Here is a 25,495-nt window from a genome sequence, read left to right as displayed (position 1 = left end):
TTGGGGAGACCAAATTAAAAGCAGCTGTTTAACATACCTCCGGAACCAGGCGAGGAGTCCTGAATGAGAGGGAACGCCCCCCAGTATCTATTGGCTTTCCTGCGTAAACGTCAGTCCCACTGAGTCCGCCTCCTCTCTCTCCCCGCCCCTTCCCCTTCATTGATCGCCCCTTGCCTCCACCGAAATAAAAATAAATAATTAAACTATCCACGAGTAAGAGTCGCCTCCAAAGCAGAGGCTCTTACATCTCTCACACCGCCACTTGGAGTTTTTCGAGGACTTCGGACTTAGGCCTTTGGGATTTGGAGTTCCGCAGGGTGGAAGCTAAAGAAGGTGCATCTTAACTACAGGGCCCCGGTTTCCTTCACACATGCACAACCCATTTGGAGCTGGGTCTGGAGAAACCTGTAACAGTCTGTGACCCTACCACTTGGACGCATCATATCTCAGAAGCTAAACAGAGTCCGGCCTGGTTAGCATTTGGTTGGATTAGAGGTAAGTAGCGATTGGCTGCAACGTCTAGACTTTCCTGGCTGTTAAACGTGTGTCCAGTCTACATTGTTAGGTGCCTTTCAGCCATGATTCCGAAAACCTGGAAAACTGGCACTTGTCTGAGCCGCTATGGGGTGTGAATCAGGTATTTCACTCTGTCTACTATCTAGTGCAATTTTAAACTGGCTGGAATTTTCACAATATCCTCCAAACATTCAGATGCTTGCTGCAGGAAGTAAGGCAAAGCCTTTCCCCACCCTGTGTCTGTCTGTCTCTCTCCCTCTCTTCCCCCCATTCTCTCTCTCTCTCTCTCTCTCTCTCTCTCTCTCTCTCTCTCTGTACAAGTAGATCCACAGTCATTTCAACATGAGTAATTCCGTTTAGCTAGCAGTCTGAACAAAGAGTGCCACACACACATAGGAGGCACAGAGGCTGTTGGACTGGTGAGTTTTCGGGCAACAAAGGTGCATCTTGGATTGGGGGATAGATTGGGGAAAGCAATGGCAAATTTTCCCCCTATTCATCACCTAGTCCAGAAAAGTCTCCTCACTTTGAGCAGCCCCCAGATGAAGCTCTTAACTGCCTCATTTGCTATTTATCAGTAACATATTTGTTCAAAAGAGCTGAGCAGAAAGCACATGGTTTGAGCAAGAAACTGTTTTGTTGTTGTTGTTCTGTCCTTTTGCTTGTTTTGTTTTGGAGACAGGATGTCATGTAGCCCAGACTGATCTCAAACTCATAGCAGATGGCATTTCTCCTGCTTCAACCTCCCCAAGTACTTGGATTCTAGCTGTGCACGACCATATCAGCTTTATGTGGTTCTGGAAATCAGACCCAGTACTTCATACATGCTAGGCAAGCACTCTTCCCATTTAGTTACAGCCCAGCCCCCAAGAACCACTTGCTTTGGAGGTCATTGAAGAAAGGGAGTTAGCTTGGGTATCAGGTAGGATATGAACAGGAAAGGACTTTCTGGCAGCTGGATGACTATGCCAACAACCTAGTTATTTATAAGAATTTTACAATGCTTTATATGGTGATAAATAAATGCCTGTCATCTCATCATTTGGGAGGCAAAGGGAATAAGACCTTGAGTCCAAAGCCAGCCTAGGCTACAGAGTGGATCTCATCTCGTTTAAAGAGAGTCTACTTGAGAATAATCCCAAGGAAGAGGAGGCAGTGTAGATAACAGAAGAGGTAGCCAGTGGCCTTCTGTGGTTACTAGATGAAAGAGGGTTGGCATAGCCAGTATTGTGCTCAGGTAAATCTCTTCCTAGTTCAGGGCTTCAGTTCCCAGAAAAATTAGGGAGAACATGGGTATACAGAGAAGGGGGTCCTTAAAGATAGTGTTAGGATCCTTCCCTGACTGGAGTCATGTGAAAAGCTGTCACTGAGGGAGTCAGGACAGGTGAGAAGTACAGACTTAGGAAGGGCAATGGAATTCCACCTGGTATACAGGAGCTAGAATGTCTGTGGTAGCTGGAAAGAACTGTGTAGTGGGAAAGGCCAGGTGATGAGGACAGTGGTTCAGTGTGAGGCCTGACAGAGCCATGAAAGTCAGTGTTCATCCTCTCTAGAATGAGGATCAACTTTTAGCTGAAGGCATAAATAGATACTGCGTTAATGAGGTGAGGCACAGTGGTACTAGTCAGAAATGCTGAGCCCCATTTATGTTGGCTCCCATTTAGTCCACCCTCACCTGTGGCTCAGCCTTCTCTAAGGATAATACCTCTTTCCCTGTTTTGAGACCAATACAATTATTACCTTCTAAAGTTTCTGAATCTCAGTGAAGGCCAGAAGCCTAGGCATTTGACCTTTATCCCAGACAGCAAGCGGCACATGCTTATTATAGTTACTTATTTTGTGAGTGCACATATGAGCATGAATGCACATACATGCATATGTGTACCATAGAGTATTGTGTGCACCAATGCATAGTTGAAGGATGTTAAGTGTCCTGATACCAACCCCTGCCTTGTTCCCTTGAGAGAAGGTCTTTCCTGAATCTGGAGCTAGGCTGTTGGTCAGCAAGTTCCATTGATCCTCTTGCCTCCCCATCTGCTCCTCTCCAGCTCTTGGGTTACAGGCATGTATGTAAAAAACCATACTGGTCTTTTTATGTGGGAGCTGGAGAGTTTAATTTGGGTCCTCATGCTTGAGCAACAAGAGTTCTTACCCACTGAGCTATGTCTCCACTCTATTATGGAGAAAGATATGGCTGATTCTTAGACTTTTCTGAACACTCTTTAGATTGAGATCTTTTTTTTTTTTTTTTTTTTTTTTTGGTTTTTCAAGACAGGGTTTCTCTGTGTAGCCCTGGCTGTCCTGGCACTCACTTTGTAGACCAGGCTGGCCTCGAACTCAGAAATCCGCCTGCCTCTGCCTCCCGAGTGCTGGGATTAAAGGCGTGTGCCACCACGCCCGGCTAGATTGAGATCTTAAGGACAACGACTATACCTAATTTGACTTTGGGGCCTCCATATTCAGTGCAGTCAAGGGGCACCAGGGGGAACCCAGTAACTGTTTCTGACTCAGTGTTATATGGACACTCAACATTTCTTACTGTCCCACTAGTGAAAGTACAGTTGAATGGATCTGGGTGAGCATTCTCCTTGGGAAAACAACCTGCCTGTGTGTGAAATACCCTGCAAGTCTGAGGCCACAGACCGTGGAGGGGCCAAGTACATGGAAGTAGCCAAGCTACGTTTAACTAAATCCAAGTCCTGAAATTGTTCCATCTCCCATATGCTGCTTCTTCATACACTCAGGCTACAATCCAAGTCGAAGACTTTGGAGAAAATACTGAGCCTTCCTTCTTGAAGCACACACCTTACCTAACCTAATTCTAACAGCAGTTTGTCATCAGGTAGTTCTAGAAAAAGTATACTCAATGAAACAGGATTTGTCTACCAGCCACACAGAGACACCAGTCTTTAACTCACATGTACTTGAAACTGTCACCCCAGAACCTTCGGTCTATTTCATGGACATGAGATATGCACACCCTCATTCACAAAAAGGCACTCACTCACGGGACAATGTCTCTGGCCCATCTTCTCTTTCCCATTGCTGGAGGTAAGCATCTGCCACCCATATCGACTTCTATGGGTGCTGGAAGTCAAACTCAGGTCTTCATTTTGTGTGGCAAAAACTGGTTTGGTTTGGTTTGGCCTGGTCTGGTCTGGTTTGGTTTGATCTGGTCTGGTCTGGTTTGGTTTGGTTTGGACAGGGTTTCACATACACCAGGCTGGCCAGGTGTTCATGATGATCTTTCCCAGGCTCCTGAGTCCCCAGTAGTAGTAATGCAAATATGAACATTGTGCTTAGCTCTTTTTAACTTTTACAAAACTTTGAAGCAGGATCTTGCTAGTTACCTTATGGACTTTGAGCCCCCTTTGCTTGTGTTCTTCTTGCCTTAAGATTCAGTTAGGGCTTTTATTCGTGACTGCTGTCAGAGCTGATTACCACCCCCAGCTCAGCACTATCTAGGAGGAGGCTGAGCTCTCACCCTGACTCCTAGGCAGGGAGGGTTTTGAGACCAGCCCTCTCAAACCCTATGCTGGCCTAGAACTAGGCAAAGATGACCTTGAACTTTTGATCCTTCTGCCTATCCCCTAGATTCGAGCTAGGAGGAGGGGAACCCTGAAAACTATTGATCAGAGTCTGTTTAACCACTTCCTAGCTAGATTATTTAAACAAATTGTTTATCTGTTGATTAGTAAGATTCTGTACTACACTGGACTGCTGGAAAATTTAAAATAAATATGTCTAGAATACAGTTAAGAATTCTTCCTTTCTCCCCCCAATGGAGGAGCTAGAGAAAGTACCCAAGGAGCTAAAGGGATCTGCAACCCTATAGGTGGAACAACATTATGAACTAACCAGTACCCCAGAGCTCTTGACTCTAGCTGCATATGTATCAAAAGATGGCCTAGTCGGCCATCACTGGAAAGAGAGGCCCATTGGACATGCAAACTTTATATGCCCCAGTACAGGGGAACGCCAGGGCCAAAAAGTGGGAGTGGGTGCGTAGAAGAGTGGGGGGGGTGTATTGGGGGCTTTTTGGATAGCATTGGAAATGTAAATGAGGAAAATACCTAAAAAAAAAAAAAAAGAATTCTTCCTTTCTCAAAGTTACCATACTCCTTTCTTGGCCATTTAAATGCAAAGAAAGTCCCTGTTGCTGCAGACGTCCTACCCTCAATGGCATGTACTGCATTCTTTCTTTTTTTTGTTGTTTTGGTTTTGGTTTTTCGAGACAGCGTTTCTCTGTATAGCCCTGGCTGTCCTGGAACTCACTTTGTAGACCAAGCTGGCCTTGAACTCAGAAATCCACTTGGCCTCTGCCTCGGAGTGCTGGGATTAAAGGTGTGCACCACCACGCCCGACTCCTGCATTATTTCTTATTGGAAAGATGGGATTTTTTACTGGGTTTGAAGCCTGGGGTTACAGTACCTGGAAATGTCTTCTCCTCACTGAGCACCAGTTGACCCCTCAGGGTCACTGCTATTCTAAGTCAGGAAAAAGAATAGTATATTCCTCCAGTTTCTCTGGTATTGTTTTACAGACCAGTGGTAATTGTAATAACAGGTTCACCTGTTCAAATAAAATCTGAATGAGAAGCCCACTATGGAAGAGATAGAGGTATAGTTTGGGTTCACTCAAGCCTCTTCCCAGCAGCCCCTGTACGGTATGTACTTAAGTCAGGAAAGCAATGAATAGACTCCACAAAATGAAACTGTTGACCTCTGCTCTGCTCTGCATCTGAATGGACCTGAAGGTTTTAAAACAAAACTCTGCAGTGGCTTAGAAAACCACTAGACTTCAGTATGGTTACAGGTACAGAGCAGTCAGTCTAAACTGGGGGGCCTTTAGTCCCAGAAGCCATCGGGAACATATTGACTACCTTAAATGGTTAGGAAGGCTCCATAGCTCCCACTCTGTACCTATCATTCCTAGTGAGATTCTATTGAAGTTAGCTAGGACCTCCAAGGCCTTAGCCTAATGCCAAGTTTAACTGAACTAGGAGGAAGGCACTATGAAGGCTGTGGGTAAAAGTAGAGGGAGACTAAACAACATCCCAAGTGCAAAACAGTGCAAAACCCTGTTTGAGGGCTAAGCCTGACCTCCTGGCTGGTATACCTTCTACTCCTGCCTAACTGTGGCCAGTGGACTGATACCCCAGGTCCAAGACAAATCTAAGACATAAATTAGGAGTCCCAGGAGGTTTGCTGAGTTCATTCTTTAGTTTTCAGATATCTCTTGTGCCATAGAGAAGACAAAAAGACTGATGGGGGTCATTTCTTTCCTTTTCTTCCTCTACTTTCTCTTTTGTTATATTTGGGTTTTTGAGACAGGGTCTCTCTGTGTAACCCTACCTGTCCTAGAACTTGCTATGTAAACTAAACTGACCTCAAACTCAAAGAAATCCACCTGCCTCTGCCTTCCTGTATTAGGATTAAAGATCTATAATATCATAGTTGGCTCCTAACCTACTTTCTATCCAACTTGGGGGCCAAGTAGCAACTAACTGAGGGAATGTTAAGGAAATAGCAACAGTCTGGAGAAAAAAAAGGGGGCAGTCTTTGAAAATAGGAAATTGGGGAGCTAAAGTGGGAGTTGATCCAGCCTAAGGAAGGGCCTGATAATTCCAACAAACTAGACCTTTAGGGTCAGTGGACCCATAATACTCATAATTGCTTAAAAGTAGCCCCTTTGGCCAGGGACATTGGGTTCTCTGGTACTAAAGTTATAGATGGTTCTGAGCCACAACACGGATGCTGGAAACTGGACTCCCGATTATCTGAAAGAAGTGCTCTTCACCACTGAGACGTTTCTTCAGCCCCAAGACAATGCTAAAAAAAATTTCCCTCCCTTTGGTAGCCCACATTATAATGCCAGCACTTAAGAGGCAGCAGCAGGCCGGGCAGTGGTGGTGCGTGCCTTTGATCCCAGCACTTGGGAGGCAGAGGCAGGCGAATTTCTGAGTTCGAGGCCATTCTGGTCTACAGAGTAAGTTCCAGGACAGCCAAGGCTACACAGAGAAACCCTGTCTTGAAAAACCAAAAAAAAAAAAAGTAGCCTCTTTTACTGAAAGAAGCTAGGACTTGGTTGGGTTGGCTAGGTTAAAACCAACCACTAACGACCTCAGACATTCTAGAAAAAGCTCTCCTTCTAGCCAGTGCCTCCACCTGAGCCTCACAGCTTACCTCCCTCAGAGCACTCTAATAATAAAGTCCAGGTCGTGCCCTTGGGGCTGCCCCAGAGACTCAACCTTTTCCGAGCAAGAGCCAGTTCTCCCTGGGATCCTGATACTACATAGTCCACCTGCTACAAGCACCCCAGCACCCTCCATCCCCACTATCTTCTTATTCTTGCCATTGACTAGTACATTGTAACAGGCACTGGCAATGACAGTTCTCCTAGACTCAAGATGCTGGGGGATCTCTTCACAGGATGTCCTAGCTGTAGGAAGGAACAGAGAACAGAGAGGTTATCCTTTGTTCATGTGTGTGTGTGTGTGTGTGTGTGTGTGTGTGTGTGCGCGTGTGCGCGCGTGCGCGCGCGCGCGCGCGCGCGCCTGTGTGTAGGGAGGCAGGATGGTCCAATCTGAAGCAGAAGTCTGCATGGTACCACAATGTTCTTCACTCACTCAACACTTTTTCCTTGGCTTCATTCGATGTCTCTTGTGTGATGACCCTCACATCTTGAACACTCTGAGCTTCTCTTCCTTAGACACCTTTAATGCCCATTACCAAGCCAAGAGTGTTGCACACTCCTTTAATCCCAGCACTTGGGAGGCAGGCAAATGGATTTGAGTTCCAGGCTGTCGTGGTCTACACAGAGAAACCCTGTTTCAAACAAACAACTTCAAAACCAAAAACCACAGGTAGGCTCGCACTGGCAAAAGCTACAAACATCCTGGTATGGTGACAAGTCTGTTTTAGTCCCAACTACATAGGAAGTTCAGACAATGGGATCACTTGAACCCAGAAATTTGAGACCAATGGAGGTAACTTGGTGAGACTCAGTCTAAAAATAACAGGCACAGTTGTACGCATCTGTGATCTCAGCACTCAGAAGGCTGAGCCAGGAGGATTTTCATAATTTCTTAGAAAATAAAATTTAAAAAAAATTAATTAAGCAAGGGAGATGGCTCAATGGGTAAAGACACTAGCCTAGGAAATCTGACCACCTGTTTGATCCCTGGAACCTATGTAAAATGCCAACCTGCACCTGTAACGCCAGCACTCCTATGGGAGATGTGGGAGGTAGAAAAAGGAGAATCACCTAGAAGTCAGCCAGTAAGCTTTGCCTAGAATACACAGCATGGTACAGCCTTCCTCAACAAGGTGGAAGGCAAGAATAGACTCCCAAAAGTTATCCTCTGACCACCACAAGTGCACCGAGGCAGACAAGTACCCATGTACATACATGTACTAAATAGGTTTTTAAAAATTAAAAAATTTAGCCGGGCGTAGTGGCACACGCCTTTAATCCCAGCACTTGGGAGGAGCAGAGGCAGAGGCAGACGGATTTCTGAGTTCGAGGCCAGCCTGGTCTACAGAGTGAGTTCCAGGACAGCCAGGACTACACAGAGAAACCCTGTCTCAAAAAAACAAAAAACAAACAAAAAAAAAATTCAGAATTTAGCCAGACCGTGGTGGTTCATGCCTTTAGTTCCAGCTTTTAATTCACTTATGAGGCAGAGGCAGGCAGATTTTTATGAGTTTGAAGCCAGCCTGGTACACAGAGAAAGTTCCAAGACAGCTAGGCCTATGTAGAGAAGCCCTGTAGAAAACCCAATGAATAAATAATAAAAAACTTAAAGCCACCAAACATTTTTAAACTAATAAAGATAGCACTGTATAATGGCAGTTGGGGGGAAACTATGGAACCCTTTTTTTAAAAACCCTTGGTTTTACTGAATGGCCAGGAGCTATCAATGGCTGTGCCCAGAACTGGAGTTATGAGTTAAATAACCATATGAATGCCTGGGTCATCCTGTGTTCACTCAACCACCAAGTGGGTTGGCCTAGGAATTTGCACCTAAGAACTGGTGCACAACTTTGAATTGAGCAATTTACAGGGCAAAGGTACAGCATGTTTGAACAAGTAACAGTCCTGAATTACCCCTTCCAGGCTTTTTTTAATTGTTAATGCTGTTTCCTATCTATTTCACCAACCCTAAGTTATTTCTGTAATCTAATTTCAAATTACAGCATAATCTCTCTGATTCAAATTTCAGAGATTCTGTCTTAATCTGCTACCATTTTTTTTTTCCTTCAGACAGTGTCTCATGTAGCCCAGGCTGGGCTCCTACTACTGATATAGCCAACATTGGCCTTGAACTCCTGATCCTCCTGCCTCTTCCTTTCTAATACTGAGATTCCAGTACATCCAGCAGTTTAGTCTTTGGGTAAGGTAAGAACATCAAGAATAATGTGCTGTCAAGTGAGGAAACAGATCCTTAGGTTCTCTGGTATATAGATCCACAGCCACAGCAAGTTAACTCTCTGGTATTTCAAATATTTTTTTCTATCAGTACCTAGTTTTGAGCAGTTGTTCAGAGTGAATGAGTTCATATTTATAGAGTATTCTGAACAGGACCTAGAATGTGAATTTCCATTAAATGTTTGCTATTACTGTTATTTACAACATACTAATATTTGCATATTGTAGGCCAAGCCACTCCAATGGGGCAACTTGTCACTGGCTAACAGGTAGAAGCCATGTGATGTGAAGAATATCCTTTGAGGGCCAATGCTGATTCCACTCAGATAGAAAAACTAGCAGGACAGTATTTGTGGGGTTTCTCTAGAAGCATAAACCCTCTGGAACTATGCAAACCTGAGGCTGGAACATGAGATTTCCTTTTGGGAGAATGTCACCAATCCTGTGGTAGTCTACTACAGGGCTCAATGTTAGTTTACCTAAGCTGGGAGAAGCAGCCCCTGGGAGACTGAGATAGAATGGCTGTGAGTACAAGGACAGCCTAGGCTATGTAGTAAGGTCCTGTCTCAAGCAAACAAACAAACAAAACATAAAAAAAAAAAAAAAAAACCCATGAACCATCCTAGGATTTCAAAACCAACTGTACTCTAAAAGGAGAATAGCAGCAACAACAAGAAAAGCCCTAAGAGTCTCCAAAGCACCATTCCATTTCTGATGCTGCTGAGAGTCTGCAGACTTGATAAGCAGATTAACTTGGGTTACAGTAGGACAAATTACTGTGTTTCCCCTGGACCTCACCTTTCTCGTTTATACAGAATTAGGTGAAAGATGCCCAGTGTGGGGGCACATGTCTGTAATTTCAGCACTGAGAATTGGGAGGCAGATGTAATAGAAAGGACAGAGGATATTCATTAGAACTGTGCAGTTTCAATGAAGTGACATAAGAGACGAAGCACCTAGCACTCAGCCTGTCACAGCCTACACAGTGCACAAACAGGCGCCACTCAGAACTTAAGTCTCAGATACTGTAAGTTGTGGATCTCCTCCACCCCATGCCTCCCCATCTGTCCAGAACCAACTCCTGGACTCCCTCCTCACCTTCCCGACCCCAGACTGTTAAATTGATGAAACTAAAAGGGTTTAATCATGTTGGTATATTTATAGGTAAATACAAAATTGTACCACTATAAGATATTGAATATGAACATTACAATTATTTACTGAATCTGACTCAGTCCATTGATGTTAAATACAAAATGAAATGATTGTAAAAAATAAGAATATACACATTCAAAGATCTTATTACAGTATAAAATTATTGAGCTCTGACCAGCTGCCAACCTCATCTTGTGGAGTAAGGGAAGAGTTAGGGGTTCTGTAGGGTTTTGTGGGAACACAGTGTTGGGAACTCTTGATTCCATTCCTGGCGAATCAGACTGGGAAAAGACAGGAACAAGTTGTACGGGCAGTGGACCAGTGATTACAAGGAACGACCTCATCCAGCCAAAGGGATTATGCTTTATAAAGACATAGACCCATCCAGTTTGCGGTCTAGGATCTGGCAGGCTAGCAGGCAGGGAGAGCTGGGCATTCAGTAGACAAGGAAGAGTTGCATAAAGAAAGGTGTCTTCCAACACAAGAAAAAGAGGCCCCAGTTTGTCCTCCCAAGAAGGGAATTTCATGGTAGGTTCCTCTTGTTTACTCTGGGCTCTCCTTTATTCCTTTTAAAACTTCGTACCGATTACTTTGGACTCTGGCAGCTCTGTAAATTTATTTCTAGCCTTGGTCCCCATCGACGGGGTCATAAGACAGAGTCTGGAATCACAGTGGAGGTCTGTTCCCCAAATCAGCAAAGAAAACAGAGAATTTGTTAGATGAAAGACACCCATGCTAAATTGAACCAGTGTTACCATAAGTCAGTATTTTTGGCTCCAACAAGCATAGAGTCCAGAGGGAAATTTTTCATTAAGGAAGAAGACCTGTGGCCCAGGAAAAAAAGTATGTGTTTTCTTCTATCACTCTGCTGTCTGACAACATGAGCCATGATCCCTAACCCCAGCCAGTCCAGAATAATCAGCAGGGTCCAAGAAGCAAGGAATGCTGAACTGCAACATAAAGCCCCAGAGACTTCTACAAAGAGTATCTGTGTGTATATGTATTTATAGTATACGGCCATAATTATCACATAGAGTATATATTATGTACACACATACATATGGATCCATACACGTAAGTGCACATACGTACACGCACACACACAGAATGACAGAAAAGATTGGAATACACGCCCTATGTATAAACGTGCTTGGCACTCGGGACATTCTCTAGAATATGTAACTTGGTCAAGCTTTCTGGGTAGGAAGGTGAATGCTCACCAGACCTCCCTGTCAAATCATAGCAAAGGGAAGGAGGAGATGTCCAGAGGAATTAGGAGATGGGGGTTGGGGGAGGGGTCCTTCCCCACTTACCTCAGGGACCCTGGCAAAAATCAATAGCCACAATTTGGTTTTGATAAGGCACAGTTCGATAGCAGGTGCTAGGAATGAAGAACACATTGCTGCTGGCCCTTTCTAGTGGCAAGTTCACCACATTTATCTAGCCAAAGGGAAAGGCTGCCTTGCGTGCACATGTGTGCTGGGAGACACAGGAAAGAGGTTGATCCATGGCTTCAGCATAACTGATGGCAACCTATAGGCTCAGCAGTGTCCAGGGTAGTTAAAGGAAGGCTGGAAACTTCAGCAGTTATTGGCCGTCCATGGCCAACAGGCTGTGACCAGAGGGAACCATGCCTTCCCTCTCTGCAAACTCCAGAATGGCCTTGTAGCAAAAGTAGTACTGCTCAGGGGTCTGGATACTGAAGGCCCTCTGGGTCCTCATGCGTGACACTGTCTGGAACACATTAAGGGTGCCAAGCTCCTCCAGCTGTGCCAGGCAGATGTCCAGTGAGCAGAAGGTACCTGAAGAAGGAAGGAAATGATCATATGAGTGTACCTCTCCTATCTTCTTCCTTTTACCAAATCACCATGCAAGGCTGGGTACAAGAATTCAAAGGCACCGGGTCTAATGGCAGGAGGACTTAAGCCTAAAGAGACTTCTAAGGAGTATCAACGGGCATGCTAAAGGCCAGACAAATGAGGGTCTCCTGTCTCTCCGGGCATACACGAGAGTAACAGAAGGATAAGTAGGCAGGTGACACGAGGAAGAACATCCTGCTTCTTCAATACCAGACAGTGCAGCTGTACTTCTACACCCAATTTCCATAGCTTATAGCTCTCTAGAGGTCTAACACAAATACAGTTCTCCTGATTATTCTCCCAAAGGGACCTCTGAACTAGTAAAGCCAGCAGCTCATATAGCACACATAATGAAGAACACAGAAGCCAAGCAAGATAGCGCAAACTGATAATCCCATTATTTGGGAGGCCAAAATAAGATTGCTGAGAATTCCAGGTCAGATTGGATTTTATAATAAGACCTGGTCTCATAAACACACACAACAACGGGGGTCGGGGGACAAGACCAGCACCGGGAGAAGAAGCCTCTCTGGGGACCACAATCATGTTGATGACAGAGTTCACAAGGTCAAAAGAAGACCATGATGATTAACAACCCCAAGAACTTGGTTTATAAAGCATACATTTTGGCAAGCAGCATCTCTAGCATAAGGAATACAAAAGGACCTTAAAAAGTGATTATCATAGCAGTTTGCCACCAAGAGGATGAGTGAGTTTTTCCTCTAATCACAGACATGCCCTAAGCATTTAGCTCCTCCCCCCTACCCCTACCGCCTCTGGGCACATCACCAGTCTAAGAGGCACAGTACCTGTCCTGCCGATGCCAGCACTGCAGTGGACCACAATGGGTGGCTCAGGGAACTGCCCTTTGGAGCGAGCTCCCAGGTTGCCTACAGCCATACTCTGCTGGTTTCTGACCACTCTCAGGAAGTCAATGAGGGAAGCAGCTGAGGAAGGGACACCATAATCTGGCCAGCTTAGGAACTGGAAGTGGGTAACCTGGCGTTTCTGCCGCTCCTTACATGAAAAAGAAGCAAGAGTTAATGTCATTCCTGTCTGTTCTGTCTACCCTTGGCTTTCCAGATTCTTAAGACTTTAGAAGATCCTGTCTTCTGCTGTCAACTTTCCTCACAATTGATTTTCTACTTCAAACCCAAAGGAATGGCTATATGTTTGGGAAGGCAAATTGCTATATTGTAGGATCCATATTTCTTGTTTATTATTGCTAGTAACAAGTTATTATTGTTGTATTATTTTAATATTAAAAACAAGACAAAAAATGAGCCAGAAGTGGTCCTCCACAGGAAAGGACACACCAACTAATTGTCCAGTCCAAACAGTCAGCTCTAGAACATAATACAAGCAATTATATGGATACAACAGATTATATTTACAAATATATATATGTATGTATACATATGTATGTGAAAATATGTAAATACATGCAATAACAATTAGTAAAAATAGAGATTATACATTTGAAAGAGCAGATAGGGTTTGGAGAGAAAAAAAAAGGAAAGGAAAAATGTTATAATAAAGTTATAATATTAAAAAAAAAAAATCAGCCAGGCGTGGTGGCGCGCGCGCCTTTAATCCCAGCACTCGGGAGGCAGAGGCAGGCAGATTTCTGAGTTTGAGGACAGCCAGGGCTACACAGAGAAACCCTGTCTCGAAAAAAAACAAAAAACAAACAAACAAAACCTTCCTTAGAAAAATTTATTGCCAGGCATCATGGAGTACAACTCTATACCACAAAATTCAGGAAGTAGTGGTGGGCAGATGGATCTCTATGCATTTGAGCCCAGCCTAGTCTACCTATATCATGAGATCCAGGTCAGCCAAGGCTACATACTGAGAGACACTGTCTCAAAATAAAACAGTACCGTATTTATTTACTTATTGACTTAGTTAATTTGTAAGTGCCTAGGCATCTGTGTTAGGAGTGCACATGCACTTGTACACAGACAGGCCAGAGAAGGACATCAGGTGTCCTCTCTAACACATGCTGCCTACTCTTCGGAAGCAGGGTCTCTCCCTGAGCTTGGAGCCAGGTATCCTCAACTAGGCCATAACCAGAAAGCCTAGTGTACTGGCTGGTTTTGTGTGTCAACTTGACACAGCTGGAGTTATCACAGAGAAAGGAGCTTCAGTTGAGGAAATGCCTCCATGAGATCCAACTGTAAGGCATTTTCTCAATTAGTGATCAAGGGGGAAAGGCCCCTTGTGGGTGGGACCATCCCTGGGCTGGTAGTCTTGGGTTCTATAAGAGAGTAGGCTGAGCAAGCCAGGGGAGGCAAGCCAGTAAAGAACATCCCTCCATGGCCTCTGCATCAGCTCCTGCTCCCTGACCTGTCTGAATTTCAGTCCTGACTTCCTTTGGTGATGAACAGCAGTATGGAAGTGTAAGCTGAGTAAACCCTTTCCTCCCCAACTTGCTTCTTGGTCATGATGTTTGTGCAGGAATAGAAACCCTGACTAAGACACCTAGTAAGTCTCTTGCCTCTACCTCCATTAGATCTGATGACAGGCATGAATGGGACCCCCCAGCTGGATGCAGTCTGAACTCTCATCCTCATGATTGAGTACCAAGTACTCTAACAGCTGAACCATCATCTCTCCAGTCCCTCAATGTAGTTTTTCTGAGACAAGATCCATACTGTGTAGTCCAAGCTATTTTCCACCTTGTAATCCTGCCTCAGCCTCCTCTGCAGAAGGATAAGAAGCATGGCTTAGCATCCAGATTCCCAATGTTGAAATTTTTTATTTCTCTTTAATGCCACTCTTTTAAAATAAAAAAGAGTTATTTATTTATTTTATGTATGTGAGTACACTGTAGCTGTCTTCAGACACACCCAGAAGAGGCCATCAGATCCCATTATACATGGTTGTGAGGAGCCACCATGTGGCTGCTGGGATTTGAACTCAGGATCTACTGAAGAGCAGTCAGTGCTCTTAACCACTAAGCCATTTCTCCAGCCTCTTAATGCCACTCTTATATTGAGGTGACAACTTCATTAGTTCTGAGTTGAGGGGTTTGTTTGTTTGTTTTTTGAAAGGGGTTTTTTGAAAGGGAGGTATCTCTATTTGGAGTTTATTATGTAGACCAAGCTGTCTTTGAACTTATAGATATCAACTTGCCTCTGTCTGAAGTGCTGGGATTAAAGGTGGGTACTACATAACTGGCTTCTCAGTTGAGCATCTGTTTATTACCTCCCTAAAGTCCTGCCTATTCCCTCTAGACATTTTCTTTTTTTGTGTGTTTGTTTTATTGAGACAAGGAACTCACTATGTGGCCCTGCATGGGCTGGAACTCCATACACATACCAGGCCGACCTTGACCTCACAGATATCCACCTCTTCTTGCTGAGTGCTGAGATTAAAAGGTGTGCATCACTACCCTCAATGAGAATCTCTTAAAGGAGCTTCTCTAATTTCAAAAGAGAAAATAGAAACCTGCATTTACCTCTGTGTTGTGAATTTCTAGAGTTGTTTTCTTATAATGGTTCATGTTTTCCACTCCTAGATTGGTCACCGTGAGGAAGCCAAATCGGATCCGAGAGTCTTTTTCTAAAGGCCAGTACTGGCCACATTTTCTCCTGCCGCCTTCCTCAAAGCTGAAGACATACAGAGCAAGTTAGTGCTATACTTCAGAAGCAGTGCAGATCACATTGCTGTCTAGGAGCTCAGCAGTTGTGGTGGGAAGCAGCTTACAGCTAGTTGAAGAGAGAAGGCTTAACTTGGCAGAAAAATGACCTCTCTTCATTCTAAACAGGTGTTAAAACAGCTAACATTCTTACATGTATACATTTAGCAGACATGCATTGTACATTCACTGTATCATCTGTCTCCTTCCTGATACTTGGTTGTATTTCCTACATATAGTAGCAAAACCACACTGAGGCCTAGACCTTGGCCACTGCTCAGTTTCTTTCCCAAGAAGGGCCCTTGGCTGACACAGGAGTGGGGAAGACAATTCTTCCAACTACAGGTGGCTGTTGACAACACCCTGAGGACGGAACTGAGCGAGCATCACTTTTCTTCCCTATCTGAAAAAGGTTATAATTAATGATGAAACTAATAAACTATGAAATTCCTTACATTTGGCAGAATTGCCAAATTTCAAAAACAATCCTTTATTCAGAACTTCCTGCCTTATGTTTCAACCATCTTCTTTCTGTTCCCTTACAGGTAGAGATATTAATGAACAGAGAACCATCAAAAGAAGAAGGAAATGGAGAGCAAAGGGAACTGGTAATGCAGTGGCCAGGAAGCCACCTTTCCTCTGTAGACAAGAGGCAGCTTCAAGGTGTGCTGCTGGCATTTCCCAGCACGTCCTTTAGTGAATAAGGCCAGAACCCCAGGATAGGCCTTAGCGCACTAGCCCTGGGTCCCTACAGTTACGGATTAAATATCTTTCTGCAAGGCTAACAGTGTCTCCACCGTGTCCTACCATGTTAACTATAGATGTGGCATAGCTTTCTTAATCATTCAAGCTTAGGGTCATGGAATCTATGGTTAAAAGAAGACTAACTCACCGGGTGGTCATGACAATCACCAAAACTTTTTGCTCCCAAACCATAAGCCAGAAGTCACGATAGGTGTTTTCCAAAGGACCTGGAATAAAAGGACAGGAGGAAGAGCGGGCCTTTAGAAGCATGTCTGTCGTTCTCTACTTGTCTTCCAAATAGTATCTCTGAAGCACAGACTGAAACAGGATCTCACTCATACAGACTCAGACTCACTATAGTCTAGCCTGTCCTTGAACTCCTCGTCTCCACCGCCCAAGTACTAAGATTACAAGTATTCATATGAGCCTTGTCTTAGCTCTCCTTATTCAGCGAGGTCCTCAAACCAACCATATCATCTCTGTATGAGTATTTTATAACTATGATTCTAGAGGACCTAATGCCCTCTTCTGGACTCTATGATCACTGCATGCATGTAGTGCATAGACAAACATGTAGGCAAAACACCTATTACATAAAATAAAAGGCTGGGGAGATGGCTCAGCAGTTAAAAGCAATGACTGCTCTTCTAGAAGTCCTGAGTTCAAGTCTCAGCAACCACATGGTGGTTTACAACCATCTGTAATGGGATCTGATGCCCTTTTCTGGTGTGTCTGAAGACAGCTACAGTGTACTCACATATATAAAATAAATAAAAGCTGGGCAGTGGTGGCGCAGGCCTTTAATCCCAGCACTTGTAGGCAGAGGCAGGCAGATTTCTGAGTTCGAGGCCAGCCTGGTCTACAGAGTGAGTTCCAAGACAGCCAGGGCTACACAAAGAAACCCTGTCTCAAGACAAACAAACTAATAAATAAATAAAGATTTAAAGATAAATTACACTGTACCAAAAATAAAAGAAATTAAATGTTCAGGTGATGCCATATGTAGGAACATATGTAGCGCCTGAACCACAGAGCCTCAGCAACATCATCTACGGTAGCAAGTGTCAAGTCTATACCCACCTGTCTGTTTCTACCTCAGTAGCCCTCAGCCTCATAATACAGTAACTACTAAACCAGGTTACTTCTGGCCCCCACTGTCTCAAATCCCGTAGTCTGGACAGAGACCTAGTCTTCAGAATTCTTTCACTTATTTATGTACTTTCTCTCCCTCGCCCCCTTTTCCCGTTGTGAGATGGGATCTTACTGTGTAACTCAGAGAGGCATCAAACTTGTGATCCAAATCTAGGCATGTGCCATCATGCCAAGCTTTCTTTCTCAACTTTCTTATCTCTAATAATAGGAGTTCTAGTATTCTTGGTTAAAATTATTATTGTCACTGTTGTTTTTTTAGTAAGTGCTGGGGTGTGATGTGGTGGCAGGCCTGCCATAGGGCACGTGCGGCCATGAAAGGACCTGATTGCTAAGGACTTGTGTTCTAGGATTGTTTTCTCCTCCACTTTACATGGTGGAGCCATCTTTCCAGCCCTGACTCCAGCATTTTACAAGAGTAAATGAGGGGCTAGAGAGATGGCTCAGCAGTTAAGAGCACTAAGAGCTCTTCTAGAGGTCCTGAGTTAAATTCCCAGCAACCACGTGGTGGCTCACAACCATCTGTAATGAGATCTGGTGCCCTCTTCCAGTGTGTCTGAAGAGGACTACAGTGTACTCACATACATATAATAAATAAATACATCTTTTAAAAAAAAGTTGGAATCACTTGGGAGGTGGGGAATGACATATGCCTTTAATCCCAGCACAACCTAGGCTACAGAGTGAATTCTAGGAAAGCCAGGGCTACACAGAGAAACTCCGTCTGGAGGGGAAGGGAGAAATTCCTGGAATAACAACAGCACACTCACACTAAAGAGGGGAAGGGGGAAAAAAGCCACTGATGGTGACAGATGGTGACACTTGGGAGGCAAAGCCAGATGGATCTCTAAGTTCCAGTACAGCCAGGGCTACACAGAGAAACCCTATCTTGAAAAGCAAAAAAAAAAAAAAAAAAAAAAAAAAAAAAGGGGGGGGTGAAGTCAACTTTAACACACCCATCATCCATTTCCATCTTCTCCCAAAGTTATCAAGCAAAATGTTTTGCCCTTAAAATTAAGTATCTTTCCTACATCTGCCCTCTCCCCTGTTTTTAATACAATGTTCCAGTACGATGAGAAATTTATCATTTTTAACCTAAGTTACTAACACCATTCTAATGTATTTTTCTGAATATTTCTTCCCCTTTACAGTTTAATACTAAAAAAATACAGTACAGACACAATGTATCTCTCTGACTCTGTTCCATTCATTATATTGTCTCCCTCACCTGTAATACCTCTCCATTGTTTAAGACTTTTTTTTTTTTTTTTCTGAGACAGGGTTTCTCTGTGTAGCCCTGGCTTTCCTAGAATTCACTCTGTAGCCTAGGTTGTGCTGGGATTAAAGGCATATGTCATTCCCCACCTCCCAAGTGATTCCAACTTTTTTTAAAAAAGATGTATTTATTTATTATATGTTAGTACACTGTAGTTCTCTTCAGACACACTGGAAGAGGGCACCAGATCTCATTACAGATGGTTGTGAGCCACCACGTGGTGCTCCTGGAACTCACTTTGTAGACCAGGCTGACCTCGAACTCAGAAATCCACCTGCCTCTGCCTCCCAGGTGCTGGGATTAAAGGCGTGCACCACTACGCCCGGCTAAGACTTATTTTATTTTTGTGTAGGAGTGTGTGGCAGATGTGTGTGGGCACCTGCAGAGGTCAGACTCCCTGGGCCTCGGGTTACAAGCATTACAAGCTCCCCAGTAATCACTGGAAACTGAACTCTGGTCCTCTGGAAGAGCAGTAAATGCTGAGGCATCTCTCCAGGCCTTCTATCTATTTTTAAGTGCCCAGTCTTCCTCTAGGCTCTCTTTGACCAGGACACTCAATGGACTTTCTCTCCCCTAAGCTCTGGATGGCAAGGCTGGTCCTAAATATTTAAACCATTTAAATTATAGCATATTACATTGGATGGTAAAGAAAATCCCCATTTCAGTAAATAGATGTGAAGGATAAATGCCATTTGCAAAACTGTCCATTATAACTTGAACTTGCACGATGAGCACTCTCCAACAAATGTCTTTGTGATAACTCCTCGGGATAATTCGTTGTTTTCCCCTCTCTATGTTCAGAGAAGCAGGGTAATATCAAGGGTTAATTGAGACGGTCCCACTATTTTTGTTAAAGTCTTTAGTAACCACTAACATTCGTGTGTGCATGTGTAGGAACAGCCTCTCTACCACACATGCGGAAGCCGTGGTCAATGCCACCTGCCTTGGTTTGCATTTAATGGTATTTTTGTTTTGTTTTGAGATGGGGTCTCTCACTGGAACCTGGTATCTGCCTAGTAGCTACACTGGATAGACCTGAGCTGGAGGGATCCTCCTATCTCTGCCTCCCTGACACTAGCACCCCCATGACAGCTCACCACCATCCTGTTCCATGGGGTCTGACACTGTCTTCTAGCACCCATGGTCACTGCATACATGCATGCAGTGAAAACAATTATACATACAAATCAGAAGGTAAAATAAATTTTAAAAACAAAAATAAAGACAAGAAGTAGGAGGAGTGACATCCTAGTCTGCAAAGCTAGGTTCCTTCACATCACATCAAAGACAGACAGACAGACAGACAGACAGACAGACATAGAAAGACAGAATAAAGGATCTTATTTCAGAGCGAGAGAAATGGCTGAGTGGTTAAGAGCAGTAGCTGTTCTTTCAGAGGACCCAGGTTCCGTTCCTGGTAACCACATAAGAGCCCACAACCACTCTAATCCAGAGGATCTGATGCCCTCTTCTGACTTCTGTAGGCAATGCATATATGTGGTACAGAGACCTCAATGCAGGCAAAATACCTATATACATAAAGTAATAACAAGGAGAAAATGTAAATGATCTTATCTCAGGACAGGGAAGAGGCAGTGTAGCTTAGTGGTAGAGCTCATGCTTAGCATGCCCAAAGCTCTGGGTTCAATTCCCAAATTCCAAACTGTGAGGGGAGATCCTAATTTGGGAAACATGTTTCTTCTAAATCTTTCTCTTGTGCCATTTAGGAAGTTAAATCCCTCTCTCTACCCCTTTTGTATCTGGTTTATCAGATATTCAGATATTCTGACTGCTTAGCTGTCCCAAATCTAACAATAGTTTTGAGGAATTGGGGGGGGGGAGTGTCTTTTGAAACAGGGTCTCAATGTGTAGCAGAGGCTGGTCTTGAATGTATGATCCTACAGTTTCTGTCGTCAGCAAGTATTATCCATACTTAGCCATTGCTAATGGTTTGAATATGAAAAGTAAAATGGGGTGGGTCAGTGGTCAAACACGCGTTTGCTGTGCAAGGCCCTGGGTTTGAGCAGCAGATCTAGGATCTAGTAATAAAGTGTGAGAAGCACAGAGTGGAGTCTGGATGAGGACGGAGCTTAAAGATGCAGACAAGTGCTTGTATTGCCTTCTCAATGTTCATATATGGGTAATGCTTAACTGTTGTGATTTATTTAGAAAATGAAGATAAAATGGTGGCATACCCCTTTAATCCCAGCACTTGGGAGGCAGAGGCAGCTAGATCTCTGGGTAAGACACCATCCTGACCTACAAAAAAAGTTCCAGCACAGCCAGGATTACACAGAGAAACCCTGTCTCAAAAAATAAAAGGAAAATAAAGATAAAAATCATTCACTAACTCCAAGATCCAGAAACAGTGTAAACGTTTTCCAGCGTATTTGTTATGTAGCTGTCCATGGCAAAAACTACAGCTCTTGTGACTGCAGAGATACCTCAGCAGTTATGAGTACTGGCTGCTCTTCCATCAAGCCGGGGTTGATTCCCAACAACCATATGATGGCTCACAACTACCTGTAACCACAGCTTCAGGAGATTGAACACTCATCTAGCCTCTACTGGCACCAGACATGCACATGTCACATCGACATACATATAAGCAAAACACCCATTTGCATAAAATAAAATTGTTTTAAAGTGTAGCTCTTACAACTACATTTGTTGGATGTGTGAATTTTGAATATAATTTAATGCATATAATGTTCTTAGATATTTAGATTCATTCTAAAACCTTAAATATCTTCATCAGTATCTGCTTCCACAAAGAAGATATCCTAATATCATATGATGTGAGTGCAAGCTGGTCATGCCTATAATCCCAGTACTTGGGAGGAGAAGGCGGCAACAACATCAGGAATTCAAATTCATCCTCAACTGTAAAGAGAGTTCTGGGCCAGCCTGAGTTACATGAAACGTCTTTTCAAAACACAAGACCAAAATAAAAGATGTTGGTGAAGCTGAGTATGATCTGAGGCACTATCTCAAAACAAACAACAGCAAATACACCAAAGGCTGTGGGGCTTCATGGTTGGCAATGTGCTTACTTCGTGAGGACCTGCGTGTGATCCCTAGTACCCAAGCTCCAAACCAACAAGGGCTGTCTGAAAATAAAAACAAGGAAAGAAGCTGGGAGAAATGGCTCATTGGGTAAAAATTTGTGCTACACAACAATGAAAACCTCAATGAAATCCTAGGAACACACATAGAAAGGTAGGCATGCTTATAACTCTAGCACTCGGAGGGAAAGGATGGCTCTCTAGGGCTTGCTTACCACCAGCCTAGCTCCAGGCTCAGTGAGAGACCCTGTCTCAAAAGAACAAAGTGAAGAGTGACAGAACAGGACACCTGACACTCTCCTCTAGATCTGCCCACACACAAATAAACACACACACATATGTATGTCTGTGTGTGTGTATGCATGTGTACATGTGTGTGCATATGTTTGTGTGAGCATATACCATACCACATACATATAACTGGACATCTATAGATGTAAAGTGACTGCTTACTTTGACACAGAAGATCCAATCCACTGAGTTGACTTGAGAGAACTTCTGTACCAGAAATGGATTCAAATTATAGTTTTGTTACTAGCTATGTGTTCAAGGTCACCTAAACAATTGGGTTTCAGTTTTCTTGCTGGCCTCGAACTCAGAAATCCACCTGCCTCTGCCTCCCAAGTGCTTCGATTAAAGGTGTGTGCCACCACGCCTGGCTGGTTTCAGTTTTCTTAACTAAACTAAACACACACACACAAATAAAATTTAAAAACCTACTTTATGCCCGGCAGTGGTGGCGCATGCCTTTAATCCCAGCACTTGGGAGGCAGAGGCAGGCAGATTTCTGAGTTCGAGGCCAGCCTGGTCAACAGAGTGAATTCCAGGACAGCCAGGGCAACACAGAGAAACCCTGTCTCAAAAAACCAAAAAGAAAAAAACCTAATTTTGTATTTAATAATCAGAAATTATGCTCTTGAAATATAATACATACTCTTACAGATGACATTAAACATTAATACTATACATGTATATCTATGTAAACATCAGACCACTAGAGTAGTGTATGGTAGCTCCTACATGTAATCCCAGCAATTGGAAGGGAAAGGCAGAAGGACCAGGGGTTCATAGAGATCCTTTGCTACACAGCCAGTATCAAAGAGCCTAAAGTAGATGAGACCCCTGCCATGTGTGTCTACATATATATGTGCACATGCATACTATTCATTCCTTGAATATATCACTATATATTATTGCAGTAGCACTCTATGGAACACAAATATAACCTTACAGATAGAATGTCTACAACTGTCCCAGGATTTGTCCTTAATACCACTTTCTCCCTATAAAGAATACTTCATAAGGTCCACTTACCTTTAGTTCCTTCTTTAGTTATCTATAACAGTTCTCTTCCTTTTTTCTTTTGTCATGACAATAACATTAAAGAGTTTAAGCTACTTACTTTTTCTTTTCTTTTTTTTTTTTTTAAAGATTTATTTATTTATTATATGTAACTACACTGTAGCTGTCTTCAGACACTCCAGAAGAGGGCGCCAGATCTCGTTGCGGATGGTTGTGAGCCACCATGTGGTTGCTGGGGTTTGAACTCTGGACCTTCGGAAGAGCAGTCGGGTGCTCTTACCCATTGAGCCATCTCACCAGCCCCTACTTTTTCTTTTCAAGATAGGGTTTTGCTGTGTAACCCCAGGCTTACCTCCAATTAACTACTCAGAATAGGCAAGCTTTGAACTTGGACTCCTCTGGGTCATGGGATTACAAGCATGTATGTACCCATATGCCTAACCTGAGCTAGTTTTCTCATCCTGTCTAAACAATCTGGATTTGACTGATTTGTTACTCATAACTAGATTCAGATTTCTTTTGATTGTTATTACTGTTTTCTTGAGATGGTAGAGATCTAACGCAAACTTTTAGGCATGTGCTGTATCACTAAATTACATTCCCAGCCTGAGTCAGATTTTGATCATGTGCATGCATGCATGATATGTTTGTATGACCACAGACTATTGAGTTCTGATTCTTTATACTCTTGGATTACTAGACTAAATCACAGTCCAAAAACCTTGATGGCAATCAGTAACTTTATAGGTTTACATTGCTATTTTTTTTCTCTTTGTAGTGAGTTTCTATGCACTTCTGGAATTGAAACTTGAAACTTATCTGTCCTCTTCAACTACCAAACTTTATAAAAACCAGGATTTTATAAACCAGTGGTCAGAACAAATTTCCTTTAAGCCGGGTGGTGGTGGCACACGCCTTTAATCCCAGCACTTGGGAGGCAGAGACAGGCGGATTTCTGAGTTCAAGGCTAGCCTGGTCTACAAAGTGAGTTTCAGGACAGCCAGGCTATACAGAGAAACCCTGTCTGGAAAAAATTTTTTTTTCCTTTAAAAATTATGACATCTGAATTGATATAGTTACACCATTAATACTAGCACTGGGGAGGCAGAGGCAGATGTGGATCTCTGAGTTCAAGGACAGGCTGGTCTACAAAGCAAATTCCAGGACAGTCAGGGCTACACAGTGAAACACACACACACACACACGTTATCTAGATGCTGGAAAGTTGCCTCAACAGTTAAGAATGCTTACTGCTCAATCTGAGGACTAGATATTTTGGATTTTAGCACTTACACAAAACCTGAAGATAGGGACTGGAGAGATAGCTCAGTGGTAAAGAGCACTTGCTGCCTTTACCAAGGACACAGGTTTGATTCCCGGTACCCACATGGCAGCTTACAACCATCCATAACTCCAGAAGATCTGACACCCTCTTCTGGTTTCTACATACACCAGGTTCTATGGTATACAGACTTACATGCAGACCAAACACTCATACACATATAATTAATTATAATTAAGAAATCACCTGAAATGAGGAACCACACACAGGAGCCACAAAATCAACAGGTAAGGCTAAAATAGCTTACCTTGTGTACCAATATAAGCATTCTTCTGCTTGTAACCATCCATGAAACTGGCATTGATGTAATCTGTCTAATAATAAAGGGAAGACATTGTTACAAGAACATGCATATGCCATTTGACTCACAAAATGTGTATGTGATGGGTAAATTCAATTCAAGGTATGGATATTCTCTTCCTATCAAACAGAAAATGAAAAGTTACAGGCCCAGTTTAGCATGGGGATGGATCATGAGATATTTTTATTGGTAATGAAAGGGAATAAAGAGGAGGCAGGGGTATAGCCGGGTAGAAGAGTGCTTCTGTGGGCCACTTGCTTCACTTTGGCAAATGTACTAGGACAACTGGATGGATGGATAGATTTCACAATGGCCTTTTTTATCATACCATGCATTTAAATCCTGTAATCCTAGCACTCAAGGGGCAAAGGCTGGAGGATCACTTCAAGTTCAAGGCCAACCTTGTCTACAATACTAAATTCTAAACCAATGGAGCTGCATATTGAGATCCTCTTCTTAAAAATGAAAACTTATAAAGGGAAACAAAACACCTCAAAATAAAATAAAGACCCAAAGAAAAACGTTAAGATAAACTCTCAGACAAAAGAAAACTGGGCGAGCCAGGCAGTGGTGGCTCACACCTTTAATCCTAGCACTTGGGAGGCAGAGGCAGGAGGATTTCTGAGTTAGAGGCCAGGCTGGTCTACAGAATGAGTTCCAGTACAGCCAGGACTACACAGAGAAACCCTGTCTCGAAAAAAAAAAAAAAAAAA

At 43.3% G+C, this 25,495-nt stretch overlaps 2 protein-coding genes and 1 long non-coding RNA gene across 4 annotated transcripts in view; 1 reads left to right on the top strand and 2 right to left on the bottom strand.

Moving 5' to 3' along the window:
* Nucleotides 1-54, bottom strand: part of Sin3a (SIN3 transcription regulator family member A) — a 57,754-nt gene extending 57,700 nt beyond the window's left edge. Inside the window, exon 1 of the mRNA XM_029481676.2 lies at nt 38-54. The gene's annotated coding sequence lies outside the window, so the exon portion shown is untranslated. The remainder of the gene's footprint in view (nt 1-37) is intronic.
* Nucleotides 19-16,388, top strand: LOC110301479 (uncharacterized). Its single transcript, XR_015048959.1, has 2 exons — nt 19-495; nt 16,149-16,388. It is a non-coding gene; the product is annotated as an uncharacterized LOC110301479 (long non-coding RNA).
* Nucleotides 10,148-25,495, bottom strand: part of Ptpn9 (protein tyrosine phosphatase non-receptor type 9) — a 70,533-nt gene continuing 55,185 nt past the window's right edge. For both annotated transcript variants that reach the window (XM_085844654.1, XM_021171943.3), the window contains 5 exons: nt 24,729-24,795; nt 16,496-16,574; nt 15,424-15,574; nt 12,770-12,977; nt 10,148-11,903 (listed from right to left, as the gene is read on the bottom strand). In XM_085844654.1, the coding sequence (XP_085700780.1) occupies nt 11,689-11,903; nt 12,770-12,977; nt 15,424-15,574; nt 16,496-16,574; nt 24,729-24,795 (720 nt within the window). In that variant the 3' untranslated portion in view covers nt 10,148-11,688. The remainder of the gene's footprint in view (nt 11,904-12,769; nt 12,978-15,423; nt 15,575-16,495; nt 16,575-24,728; nt 24,796-25,495) is intronic.

This window comes from Mus caroli, unplaced genomic scaffold (genome assembly GCF_978045245.1).
Source record: "Mus caroli unplaced genomic scaffold, Mus_caroli_1 scaffold_11, whole genome shotgun sequence".
NCBI classification, from domain to species: domain Eukaryota; kingdom Metazoa; phylum Chordata; class Mammalia; order Rodentia; family Muridae; genus Mus; species Mus caroli.
Note: the sequence above shows the minus strand (reverse complement) of the source record. Positions and strands in the feature narration are given on the sequence as shown.